Source organism: Xyrauchen texanus, chromosome 28, assembly GCF_025860055.1.
Source record: "Xyrauchen texanus isolate HMW12.3.18 chromosome 28, RBS_HiC_50CHRs, whole genome shotgun sequence".
Taxonomy (NCBI): Eukaryota; Metazoa; Chordata; class Actinopteri; order Cypriniformes; family Catostomidae; genus Xyrauchen; species Xyrauchen texanus.
This window is the reverse complement of record NC_068303.1, coordinates 6,497,246-6,511,721: the sequence shown is the minus strand read 5'-3', so window position 1 is coordinate 6,511,721 and position 14,476 is coordinate 6,497,246. Positions and strand designations below refer to the sequence as shown.

The 14,476-nt window shown below is 37.1% G+C and overlaps 1 protein-coding gene across 7 annotated transcripts in view; it reads right to left on the bottom strand.

Moving 5' to 3' along the window:
• The window catches only part of LOC127621838 (MAP/microtubule affinity-regulating kinase 3-like), a 76,707-nt gene that overhangs the window by 36,333 nt on the left and 25,898 nt on the right, over positions 1–14,476 (bottom strand). For all 7 annotated transcript variants that reach the window (XR_007967911.1, XM_052095583.1, XM_052095584.1 and 4 more), the window contains exon 4: positions 4,530–4,578. Coding sequence is in view for 6 of the 7 variants with exons in the window: in XM_052095583.1 (XP_051951543.1) it covers positions 4,530–4,578 (49 nt within the window). In the remaining variant the exon portion in view is untranslated. The remainder of the gene's footprint in view (positions 1–4,529; positions 4,579–14,476) is intronic.

Genomic DNA, 14,476 nt, shown 5'->3' with positions numbered 1-14,476 from the left:
TGCATTTGGCAGACAATTTTATCCAAAGCGACTTACAGTGCAATTCTTACAGGGACAATCCCCCCGGAGCAACCTGGAGTTAAGTGCCTTGCTCAAGGACACAATTGTGGTGGCTGTGGGGATCGAACGAGCGACCTTCTGATTAACAGTTATGTGCTTTAGCCCACTGCGCCACCACCACTCCCTTGAACCCATGAACAAGGAGAACTGAGATAGGTTTAACAAGGACCAACTTGACCAATGGGGACACAGATTCCCCTAAAGGTGACATCACACAAAACAACTATTTGCAACAAAACAACATAAATAATACTACAAATTAAAACTTAATGACAACTATTTAAATACCCCCATATGTAGGGCTGCATTAACACACAGGCTTACATTGGCTGAACCCCAGGGTCCCACGACTCCAAGGGGGCCCAGCTTGTGGTGTCCGTTAGCCCAGTTTCCCCATCCGTGTTTGCGAAAGGAGAGCATCTATCACTTTTAGCTGGACCAACCATGAAAGGCGTCTGTGTAGTGCATGTTCAACGTACAGCAGTTCCAGCGCTGTGAGTTAGTAGCCCAAAACCTCTTTGTCAGAAACATTTATAGTAATGTTTAATTAAGACTATTTGATTTTTCCAGTTATGACAACATTGTAATGACAAATGCTTTGTTTATGGTGGAGAAAAAAGCTGTTCCAGAAAGGATGAGACGTAAAAAGCAAAACTAACACTTTTTACAAATTCCATGTATGGGTCACCACATAAAGTTCTGGAGTGGAAAAAAAAGAATAAACCCTAGGCATTATAGATAAACTCTGCTAGAAGACATGCATGTCACGGCAGATGTTTTCTTTAGTAGAATGTTTGTCTTTGGCACCTGAAGTTTGTCATTTGAATTTCAAAGCTGAAGTTTGGAAATGTTTAAACTTTTACTCGATTTTAGCACTTGGCAAGTGTTCATTTTGGATTCGTGGGTTTAGACAGTCCAAGGAGAAAGTACATCCTCCATGTCCAAACATGTGCCAGCACTATCCGAAGCAGATGATTGCAGAGGGGAACGCACATGGAAGTGAAAGTAAGCCTTGTCATGACGACCCTTGGGTATCTCAACCCACAGAGACAGCTTCCTTCAAAGACATTCTGTGAAATAATGATTGCAGAGGACAGACAATCCACTAAAGGAGTACAGAGGTCATTTGAGGAGGCCGATGGAGGTCAAATCTGAATGAAGGTGAATGATTAGGAAGTGTGTGGGCCATTGCTGAGAGTTAGCAATTACCATCCCACACAATCATTGTTAACACGTTACACGAGGATGAGTCAAATACTTTAACTCATTCATTCATGTGTGAAATATCCACACACGTTCCATTGAAACAAAAACGTACAACTCTTATACACACACATACACACACACACACACACACACACACAGAGCAAGAGAGAGAACAGACATACTGGACAAGGTGAAAATAATAGTGTTTCTGATTCAAGTCTGATTTTAGCCAATTTTGTTCAGAATGTTTGTTTCAATTATTGACTTATTCATTTGAGTCATCACTCAAAAGTTTTCCCAAAAGTCTTTGTGGAAAATGTTTTTATTATACTATATATAGTACTATAGTACTGTGCAAAAGTTTTAGGCACTTAAGATGTTTCACAAAAACATTTGTCTTAAGATGGTTATTTATATCTTCAGCTTTAGTGTGTCAATAGGAAAAATACATTTTAGACTCCAAAACATTACTTTGCAAATAGAAAAGATTAGAATAGAAGAACAGGGCGCTCTGCAAGAGATGGCATTGCCTCCACAAAGCCCCCCACTGAACATCATGCCATTCTGAGATTACAAAAAGAGACAAAAGCAATTGAGACAGCCTCAATAGAATTCTCCAAGAAGCTTGGAACATCCTATCTGCCAACAACCAAGACAAATTGTGTCCAGGTGTAAGTAGAAACATTGGTGCTGTTTTAAAGGCAAAGATGGTCACACCGAATATTGATTTAGATTTTTTATGTTTACTGGGCTTTGTATGATGTTAATTGATAAATTAAAACTATTTATGCCATTATTTTTGAAGACATCCTCACTATGCAGCATTTTTCACAAGTGCCTCAAAGTTTTACACCGTACTATATATATGGGAGTATCTTCAACTTGGAGCGTTTTCATGTGCCAGGGTTTTATTTTGATCAAAACTACGAGATTAAAATGTTTTCTTTTAGTTATATGAAGGTCACATTAAAACGGATTACAATTTTGTTTAGTGCGTTTTAATCATTAGCTCATCATTATCTTAGCTCATACAGGGAACACCGTCATGAGCATCGAGCGCTCTGTTTGAAGCAGATGACAGTGAACAGAGCACAAATTAACTTTGTAGCATGAGGCACAGAGTACATTCTTATTTAATTAAATAGCAGCCTTTGTGGTTTAATAATCACTTTGAGTCACGTAATGATCGGCTTTTCCAGAGCGGGAAGCTCATCAAGATGTCAGAGCTGTTTGGTCATATCAACACAGAAACACTTCAAAATAAAAGCTTTGAAAAATTTTCAAGTTGACAACATTTTCAGTGAAAAACATGCTTGAGATGAAAGATGAGACAAGTGATGATTGAAGAAAACAAAGAAACTTCAAGGTAAATATCACTTGTGAGCAGAATGTTTTCTTATATCAAGTTGAAATTTTGCCAAATTATGCAAAAAGACTATTTAATTGTGTGCATCTTGGATAAATAAAATGACAAAGGAGTACACCATTTTATTTCTAAAATTTGAATTTCCATCACTGTCATTTCCACCACTGAATTCTATTAAACCCAATACAGTATTTGAAATGTGCTGGAAATTACAGTTTTCTGGGAATTGTCATGTCGTTCAGCAAAAAATTACAAAAATAGACATTGTTAGTAGACAAATTAAATAAACTAGTGAGAGTATGAAAAATGTTTTAATAAGACTTTACTTTCTATTTAGAAGTTTACAGTGCTTAAAGTGCCCAAAGATGAAGAAACACCTATATGTAATAGAATTAGAGCTGTCAAAATTAACCAGTTAACACATGCGATTTATTTAAAAAGTTTAACGCGTACATTTTTTTTAATTGCAATTAACGCATAAACCAGCAAAAACATTGGTGGGACTCGGGCTGAACCTTTGCGATGTGTCCACCCAGAGTAATTACACCACAATAGAGATGGGAAAGGACCTCTTAAGGCTATTTGTATTAACAAAACATGCCCAGATGTGACTTGTGACAGAAATAAAGTACTTTGCAGCCCCTGTAAGGCACAATTTAATTACCACAGAAGCAGGTCAAGTCTTAACGGTCACGAAAAATGCAAAATGAGGTGTTGTCTGCAGCACTTTACATGTGGAGATCAAAGCCACAGTTGACACTAGCATTGATGCTCTCATGAGAATCATGAATGCAGCTTCACGATTGCTGTAACAAAGCTGATAGCCACAGTCTGCCAGCTTAATATTTTGGAGGATAAGAGTTTAAGAGATGTAAAGCCTATTGCAAAGAAAATGCATCCTATGTGGGGACTAGTTCTCTCAAATAATAAAACTCAGAAATGTTTAATGCTACTTGAATTGATGCAATTTTAGTGCATTTCTATCTTTATACTGTGCAAGGCTTTGTTTGGAAAAAAAAAATTAAATTATAAACAATATATTGTTACATTGTTTTGCTTTCTTTCCAAAAAAGGAAATAAATGCATTTTGACAAGAAAATTCCTTAAAAAAAATATATCAATTAAAAATTCAGCACTTTTAAAATCTGCGATTAATCATGATTAACTATGTCAAATTATACAATTAATCACGATTAAAGAACTTTGTTGACTGGCAGCACTAAATATAATATAATATATATAATAATGCAATTAGTAAAATATTGCGGTTTATGTTTTAGAATTACTTGTATAGATTGTGTCAAAGGATGCCGATGCATTATCATTTCGATATGTCGATAGGTATAAAAAATAAAATAAAATTCGAAACATTTCTTTGTTTGCGAAACAAACATAACTTAAGCAATAAGGTACAAGACAATGTGCCCTATTGTGTAATCTCTATTATTATCTACCCTGCAAAAATCTTAAACCTGATAACAGGAAAACTCAGAAAAAAAGGGTCTCCCATTAACACAAACACCTGCTCATATCTGGGAATGGTGGATTGAGTAGTTGAGGGTTGATGAAGGTATCAGGGTGATTAAGAGGTCACACTGAGATAACATCATGAGAGGGGGGGAGGGGTGGTTGTGAAGGCATGTGCAGGCCGTCAAATGATGGATGCTCAACAATAGAACATACAGAGGCACACAAGAGCTTTTGTGTTGGCAGGAGTCACCGCCCGTGAGGCTGAATGGGAGCGGTGTGGTGGCTCTGGGAAAAGCAGAGGGTGTTCCTGCACATGGGATTAGAGAGGCTTCCACGACAGTCCGCTTTGTGTGCCACATTCCAAAACATCTCCACAGACAGAGACACAGAGAGAGAGAACAAATCACTTTACTATAGGACAACTTACCAATATTTGGATGATTTAGAATCTTCATTATTCTTACTTCCCTGAAGAGCTGCAAGAGAGGAAAAGAAAAATTAGAAGAATAGCAGATTTATACATTTTCTACATCAAAACAAAAGCTTTGCCAGGGCATTGCTATGCCACTGCTGACCTTTCCAGTTCCTTTGGATTACATTTTCCATACAGCTACTAGTTCTCGCACCTTTCATCTTTTCTCTCTTTTTCTTTCTCTTTCTATTATCATTGTATATTTCCACACCATCTCTCTCTCTCTCTCTCTCTCTCTCTCTCTCTTGTCTAAAACTGAACACAGTAGCCTTCAAAAACACTTTAGCACTTCAGTAAGCCTCCTAAAGTCTCAAAACACACACAACTAATTATTTTCAAGAGTCTACCATGTACGTCACTCTGACGTTTGTAGTCACACATGAAAAGACTGAGAGTGTGAGAAAAAGTGGAAAAGTACAAAATGTTTTGTGTTCATTTCACCGAGTTCAATAGTCAATAGTTAATGCAAAAAAAAAAAACCCAACCAAAATCAATACACAGCCCTGAGTGCAGGGCAAATTGGGCTTTTAGTCACCCGACAATGTTCTATATCTAGCAATCTATACTTAAGTACTAGCACAACCACAATTCACATGCTCTCTTGTAGATCAGAACATGTGGACACTGTGGTGGTGTCCGAAAGCTGCTGCCTCACTGCCTAGTCAGTCAATGACTTCCCTAATAAGGAAACTGGATTCAGAGACTTCAAAAGGCACCATAATGTCATGTGTAATGATCTAAAACAAAAGTGAGCATTCAAGTGAGCTTCAGTGATAGCCAAGCAAATATTTAGAGACTACGCTGCTTATTTCATGGTTGAAATGGAGTCATACATAAAAAAAAGAAGATAAAAATAAATAAATTCACTCTTCAACTGCTTCTTCAGATGGCATTTTTTGGTGGCAAACCACCTAGCTCTAGACGTAGAATAACCTGAGCTGACATCAAAGAGGACATATGTGGCTGCTGCCCTGAACTCAAGAGCTATAGTACAGTAGGCGCCCCGAGCAGGGCACATCCAAACAGGGGCATCTAGTTTCCACATCAACAGGCCAGAGTGTAAAAAAACTAAATTTAGCCGTAAACACAGCTTGTGACTTTGAACATGAAAAGCGGTAACACAATCTGTTCATAGTGTCCTCGTCAGATGAAGGTTCAGTCGAGAGCTAAATCGAGCACAGGGGAGTATGCAAGATTTTAATTTTGGCACTTTCCATGAACAGGGTACAATTTGGTGTCCTGTTACTTTTTGTGAAAGTATTAGAGGCACAAATCCTGTGTTTTTTTTGCTGTGAGCACTATTAGATAGGTTAGATAAACTGTTATCTAACATAAAACGAACCTAGCATGAAAAGGAGCTTGTTTTAAGTATGCTTGTATCCCCATCCCTCATACAAAAATTTTGTAATCAATTGTGGCAAGACAATCTGTTGATATGATATTCAATTCATTGTAATACATTTTTTTTTATTCATTTTTAATTATTAACCATTTAAATGATCAAAAACATTATTTTGCTGTGTCCCTATATGATTTTCCCCAATTGAAAACAATGTAACATTCCTTAATTAAGTAACATCTTTTTTGACCCATTCTACGGCATGACAAGGCGCAGTAATACATATAATTTCATTTTCTTACACTTAAAAAGATATTCAAGTCTATTTTTAAGATTTACATATGGAATAAATTCCATCAAATTTAACTCTGTGTATAAAAATATGCACAGAAAAATATTTTCTTTAATTTATGGCCATTATGAGTTCATCAATAAATACTATACAACATTTGGCCCCATTCTAGTTTGTTTCAATTTGATAAATTAATGTTTATTGGTGGAAATTTTTTTTTTTTAATTTTTGCAAAAATTGCAAACCTAATATAAAATTAATAAAATAAAAAACAGCTCAATATTTTGTACCCTATTTGTGGAAAGTGCCATTAACAGACTGGTGGTTTGCATTAAAAAACCTTTCTGTAAGAAAAATAGATCCAGTCTTGACAAGTACTCAACAGAGCACAGCTAGTGCTGAATATTACTGAAGCATAAATTCAAGCACAACAAGCAACAGCTGATAACAACAACAACAACAACAACAACAACAACAACAACAACAACAACAACAACACCACCACACTACTGGGTGGTTCCATTATAATCGGGCCCCTGATAACAGGCTGATGGCATTTAAACTGGCAAAACAGGTTACCGAGGCCACAGTCTAGGGCTTTTCCTTATGAGGATGCAGGGAGCACAGGCTCTAGAAAAGAGCACGCAGTAGCTTCTGGCCGTAGCCACAAATTACAGAACATTAATTAAAGAGAGCGAGGTCTCCGCTAATGAGCGGAAGCAATCCAGACGCAGGCAAGTATGGAGTCTAGAGAGGAGCTGCTTTGAGGTCGAACATCAGCCGTTTAATGACGCTGAGATTCGAAAGTGATGAATCATCAACAGTATTGGAAATGGGGATAACATACTGGAAGGCCACCCAGAACTTCCCATTCAGACATCATGATATTCAGGCATATTTTGGAGTGTAAAACAAACTCTCATTGTTGACCAGACTTGCAACTGATCAGAGAAATCAAAGAAAGTTTGTACTGTAAGTTTTGTGTAATCATGCAAGTTAAAGAACTGACTTAAAAGTACATAAAGCATAGACAAAGTACACATGTAAACTATGGACATAAAGTACACAAATCATACAAAGTACAGATGGATATAATGCAACCTACATAAAGTAGGCATGCATAAAGTACAAAAGTAAAGCACAGAAAAAATGTAAAGAACATAAAGTACGGCGTGAAATACGAACATAAACTTAAAACGTAAAGTAGGACTACACCGTACTTATAAAGATAAGAACCAGGGATGTATGGATGTATAATTTATTGGCCAATTATTGACCAAATTCAAATAAGGCATTTTGGTCATAAGCATGAAAATGCAGATATGTAAAACTATGGTTTATTGTGTACATTTAAGTGTTGTACAACGTTAATAATAATTATTTTCTGTGTGTACCATAAGAAATTACCAAACAAAATACATGAAATCTGAAAAAGCATACAATGAATTTGTAATGTTTTTCATACAACAGATCCAATCAATGTTTAATTGATTTTTTTTTATTGTCAGAAGAATAAAATTGCTTTTGTACCTAACTGAGCTGGCTAATTTCATTTTGAACAATGTTGCTGATTTGCAAGTTCTCAGCATGCATTGCAACATTAAACAAATATGCAGTTAGTGTTATAGGCTTACTTTTAGCAGTTTGCTGACTTTATTTATGCTGGGTTTTTTTGCCACTGTTAGTTAATTGTTGTGTGGTGATGTTAAGAACTCATCTTTTAACTTAATGAGGTTTGTTGATCACTGTTGTTATCGCGGTTTGTGTTTTAAGGGTTGATGTCTATTATTTGTATATGTCAAGCAATTGCACGTACTGTCTTGCCTTGTAAGACATACAGTGCATCCGGAAAGTATTCTCAGTGCTTCGATTTTTGTTATGTTACAGCCTTATTCCAAAATGGATTAAATTAATTATTTTCCTCAAAATTCTACAAACAATACCCCATAATGACAACATGAAAGAAGTTCGTTTGAAATAAAAAAAAATATTAAATAGAAAAATAAAAAACGAAAATTATCACATGTACATATGTATTCACAGCCTTTGCTCAATACTTTGTTGAAGCACTTTTGGCACCAATTACAGCCACCAAAAAATGTATTTTTATGTATTTACATTTACATTTACATTTATGCATTTGGCAGACGCTTTTATCCAAAGCGACTTACAGTGCACTTATTACAGGGACAATCCCCCTGGAGCAACCTGGAGTTAAGTGCCTTGCTCAAGGACACAATGGTGGTGGCTGTGGGGCTCCAACCAGCGACCTTCTGATTAATAGTTATGTGCTTTAGCCCACTACGCCACCACCACTCCGTGACACCACCTCCACTCCGTGTATGATGCTACAAGCATGGCACACCTATTTTTGTGCAGTTTCTCCCATTCTTCTTTGCAGGACCTCTCAAATGGCTGTGCAGCGTCGGTGCAAAGCCATTTTCAGATCTCTCCAGAGATGTTCAATTGGGTTAAAGTCTGGGCTCTGGCTGGGCCACTCAAGGGCATTCAGAGAGTTGTCCTGTAGCTACACCTTTGTTATTTTGGCTGTATGCTTCGGGTCTTTGTCCTGTTGGAAGATGAACCTTCGCCCCAGTCTGAGGTCCAGAGTGCTCTGGAGCAGGTTTTCATCAAGGATGTCTCTGTACATTGGTGCATTCATCTTTCCCTCAATCCTGACTATTCTCCCAGTTCCTGACGCTGAAAAACATCCCCACAGCATGATGCTGCTGCCACCACCACCATGCTTCAATGTAGGGATGGTATTGGCCTGGTTTCCTCCAGACATGACGCTTGCCATTCAGGCCAAAGAGTTCAATCTTTTGTTTGTCATGGTCTGAGAGTCCTTCAGGTGCCTTTTGGCAAAATCCAGATGGGCTGTCATGTGCCTTTTACTGGAGGAGTGGCTTCCGTCTGGCCACTCTACCATACAGGCCTGATTGGTGGAGTGCTGCAGAGATGGTTGTTCTTCTGGAAGGTTCTCCTCTCTCCACAGAGAAATGCTGGAGCTCTGTCAGAGTGATCATCGGGTTCTTGGTCACCTCCCTGACTAAGGCCCTTCTCCCCCGTTCGCTCAGTTTGGCCAGGCGGCCAGCTCTAGGAAGAGTCCTGGTGGTTCCAAACTTCTTCCATTTACGTATGATGGAGGCCACTGTGCTCATTGGGACCTTCAATGCTGCAGAAATGTTTCTGTACCCTTTCCCAGATCTGTGCCTCGATACAATCCTGTCTCGGAGGTCTACAGACAATTGACATGCACTAACTGTGGGACCTTATATAGACAGGTGTGTGTCTTTCCAAATCATGTCCAATCAACTGAATTTACCACAGGGGGGGAACCAATCATGTTGTAGAAACATCTCAAGGATGATCAGTGGAAACAGGATGCATCTGACCACAATTCTGAGTGTAATGGCAAAGGCTGTGAATACTTGTGTACATGTGATTGTTTTTTATTTTTAATACATTTTCAACGATTTCACATTGTCATTATGGGGTATTGTTTGTAGAATTTTGAGGAAAATAATGAATTTAATCCATTTTGGAATAAGGCTGTAACATAACAAAATGTGGAAAAAGTGAAGCACTGTAAATACTTTCCGGATGCACTGTACCTTTCTTCAGAAGCAAAAAATGCAACTAACTTTAAGCAAAAGTAATTTAAAACCATATATAGGATTGAAAGGGTTACAAAGTGAAAGTTTATGTATTACGAATTGATAGTTGGCTAAACAAGAAATGTGTAGTTCTCTTAACGTTAATTTTTGTATTTAGCGAGCAAATAAATTCTAATTGACTAAACAAAAACATATTATGGAGTATTATTAAAATGTTTGTTTTAGAGAACTCAAAAATCGTATTGCATCATGTTGCCTTCAATGCCTTTATTTTTTTTAACTTTGCTCAATTTCTTTTTTTACAGTGTACGGTTTGAAACCATAATTCTTAAGCAAATCGGTGATCTGCTGACAAAAGCCGAGTGAGTTATTGGTACCAGCCTATAGTTTACATTTATTTATTTTTTAAATCAGTGTCAGCCAAAACTGTTTAAGAACATATGAGAAGCACATAAAGAACCAAAGAAAAAGAGTTAATTAGTCAATTTTCTAAGTGAACTTTACTTTCCTCTTTAAATTTCCACAGCATACAAAGACGCCATGCTCTTTCACATCAAGTGCTTGAGGTTTTATTGTTGTGTGTGTAGGTGTGCAGCAGCAGTGACTGCTTGCAGATAAAAAGTTTCTCTACACATACACGATCAGCCACAACATTAAAACCACCTGACTAATAATGTGTAGGTCCCCATCGTACTGCCAAAACAGCACCAACTCGCATCTCAGAATAGCATTCTGAGTAGGGCTGGGAGATAGGTCTTAAAAAATCTAGATATTTTTCAGCCTATTGATGATATTCAATATATGTCTCGATAATTATGCATTTGCTTTAAAATGGCTCAGAAGAAAAAAATGAATCAGAGGAACCATCATTTCATCCAAACAGCCATTGTATCCAAGTAGATTAAACATTTTAAAGACATAAAAAAAACATTTTAAAAGACATTAAATAAAAGTCTAATAATTCATTTTTCATTAAATAAACACAAGGGAAAATTAAATTCAATAATTTTCATTAATAAGCGCTTAATATTTAAATTTCTTTGGCTTCAGTAGCTTAATAAAAATTATTTTATTTTGTTTACCTTCAAATGCATTTACTGTACAAAGCTACTTCACTAACTTACTTTTGAATCCCTAGTTGAATATTGCATAATACTAAATTATTACTGTGGGACATGCCTAGTTGCTTAGTTTTATATAATGCTGAATTATCATTATTATTCTGATTATTAGATTTGCATTATACAAAAGTAAAACATTTCTGTCCTGTTAACTTCATCTTCACCTAGGGGCTTTTATTTTGACTCAGAAAGTGCTGTATTTACTTCCAACTTCACAATAAGCTTTTATATTGACACCGAAAAGACGATGTGTATTTGATAGTTTACAATGTTCCGCATTTCCTGTAACGGTGTAATCTCGTCCTTTTCTGTTATTCTGTGTAGCGTTTGTAGATTTGTATAATAGCTTGTATCTGTTAATAATGTTTGAAATTGCACAAATGCTTGAACCTGCAGTACTTTGATTTCACAATGCACGTGAAGTGATCTGAGAGCGCCGCCATGCGCGTGTGCACACAGATCAGCGGGTCACCGGTTTGTTCTGAATCACACACAGACCATGTTCATCTGTCTTTAAATCAGCCTTTTTTTAAATAATATTCACATATGACCAACTTGCCATTTTGATGTTGTTTTGATTCATTGTGCAGCCTTGAAGGATCGTGAAATGAGTCTACGGAGGAGCTCTTTATGAAACTTAATGGACAAATGAAAGCAAATAAAAATCATTGCGATATTCACGATATTGGTCGATTTTACATCGTCAGCAAAATCATCTCGCCAGCACTAATTATGAGATGCAATTCATCTCACCACAGTTGTACAGAGTGGTTACAGTATCTGAATTACCGTAGTTCGAACCAGTCTGGGAATTCTCTGTTGACCTCTCCCATCAATAAGGCATTTCCATGTGCAGAACTGCTGCTCACTGGATGTTTTTTTGTTTGTTTTTGGCACCATTTTGAGAAATTCCTGAGAAAATCCCAGGAGATCAGCAGTTAAAGAAATACTCACAACAGCCCATCTGGCACCAACAATCGTGTCATGGTCCAAATCATTGAGATCACATTTTTTCACCCATTCTGATGGTTGATGTGAACATTAACTGAAGCTTCTGATCCGTATCTGCATGATTTTATGCACTGCTGCCACACAATTGGCTGATTAGATAATCACACTGGCTGGTTTGAGTATTTCTGTAACTGCTGATCTGAGTGATCGTCAGTTCCATGGACGGAAATGCTTTGTTGATGAGACAAGTCAACAGAGAATGGCCAGACTGGTTCGAACTGACAAAGTCTACAGTAACTCAGATAACCGCTTTGTACAATTGTGGTGAGAAGAATATCATCTCAGAATGATATTGAGATGCGTAGGTTGCACTGTTTTGGTGGCATGAGGGGGACCTACATAATATTAGGCAGGTGGTTTTAATGTTGTGGCTGAACGGTGTAAGTATGCATGCATTTTTGTACACTGACGAAATCTTGTCTATAACGTACAAGCATTTGGGGAGCATTTTTCTTAAGTATTCTCATGCACATGTATGCTGTAGTGCACATGTTCATACTTGTGGTGCATCAAAGCACAAGTGCATCAAGCACTTTTCACAGGACCATGTGTGCACGATTATGTGTCTGTAGTAATGCGTGGTTTTCTCATGCCCTGAGGTGGTAGCTATTTCCTGTGTTTCATTATGAATACACTCAGTGCCGTTCTGTGGGAAAAAACAAACCGAACTGCTGAATAATTTGCTACAGTTTCACAAAGTGATGACGATCCCCTTTGCTATCATTGAAGATCTTCTTTCTTTGCCTGTAGTAGGGTCCAATAAAATGTCTAAATTATTATTATGAATTCTTTTCACTTTTGACAATCCCATCAATCCCGATGAATAAAATAATTTCACGGCCTACATTTTTTTTTCCCATTGAAGATCCTGTTTCAATCGGATATACGTCACATTATATGAAGTAAAATAGTTTGGGCATGATGTTTCATGTTGACTTGTCAACTGTGGTGAAGAACCCTTGAAAAGGGCCACAGACACATGTTTATTCTCATAAGCACAAACAGCCTGGTCTGGGAAACCACAGAAAATGGCTAATTTCAGATCAGTGCTTCTGAAGTATGAAGCTCTAAGAGGCAGGAAGAGGTTTTTTGTCTGTGCATTGCTATTCACTAACAAAAAGCAGAATAGATTTGCATAATCAATCCATTAAAGCCATAGAGAATTAAAAGCTTCAAACGCCCAATTAAACAATGTTCTCAAACTAACCTTACAGGCTTTGTCGCTGACGTGGCCAAAGATCATCTATAACATTCTAACACTGAAAAGTCGGCCATAGTCTACTATATTTGATGAATCAATGCTTCAGTGTCTTTCAGCTTAAAAACCCCTTGCATTTAAAAATCAAAACAGACATCCTTAACATAAAACCAACAACTAAACCTAAAAGCAAATGCGACATGAAATGCACATTTTCTGAAGCAACCACGTCATTTTATATCGCTTCTATGACACTTTCGGCTTACATGTCAGCTTGCATGCTTGACTCGAGCCTCAGTGACGTCCGAGTCCAAAATCCAACACCATCAGGTGAGCTACCGTGCAAGATAATCATGATGGAATTCACATGTAAATGTAGTTGGATCTGTAATGCAAGTGTTACAATTTATCATTTTTCAAAGTGCAAAAAAATAAAAAGTGTTTATAAAGTCACAATCAGCCATTGTATTCGTGATTTGTGTGCAAGTAAATAAAACGCACAGTTGTTGTAGCGCCGCTAGCGTTAATTTCACCAGGAAACATGACATGCTACATTCCATCTAAAACTACTAATTAGCATATTGCCAATTCATTTATAATAACAAAACATGCAGTTTTTATGAGCTTATCTTAAATGAGAGACAAATTAAATATTTGTAGTTTTAACAATACTATGTACAGTATGTGCCACACTGCAGGTCCATCTAAAATGAACTAACTGGACTAATTGAAAATTCGGAGGAAATGGAGACTCGTCATACCACCCATATGAATTTGAACAAAAAAATTGTGCTGTTGATTACAAAACAATAAATAAAAAAAATTTATAATTCAGAACCAAATTCACTGCATGTGTTGAAATGCTATGCAACATACATATGGGCAAATATCCCAACAACAGTCTACAAACGGACACACACACACACACACACGCACACACGCATACGCATACACAAGGCTGTCAGCTGCAAAACCTTTGTATTCTGGAGGAAAACTTGATGAGAACAGGCCAATATCCTGACATCACTCATACTTTCAAGAAGATATTCAACAGTTCAAGAACAAGCAGTCATTCCAACTATGTGTTTCATACCAGAGGCTTTTAAAGGACAGATCTGGTAAAATAACTCAACCAAACACACATTAAAAAACTGACAATAATAAAATACTTTGACAGACACACACTAGCTTGCACATCACAAAGCATCCTCCACAGGCCACCAAGGCCATTTACATTAATTCATCAATTTGGAAGATGCTTTCATCAAAAGTGACTAAGAGAATGTACATATTGTATCAGTAGGTGTGCTTCCAGGGAATTAAA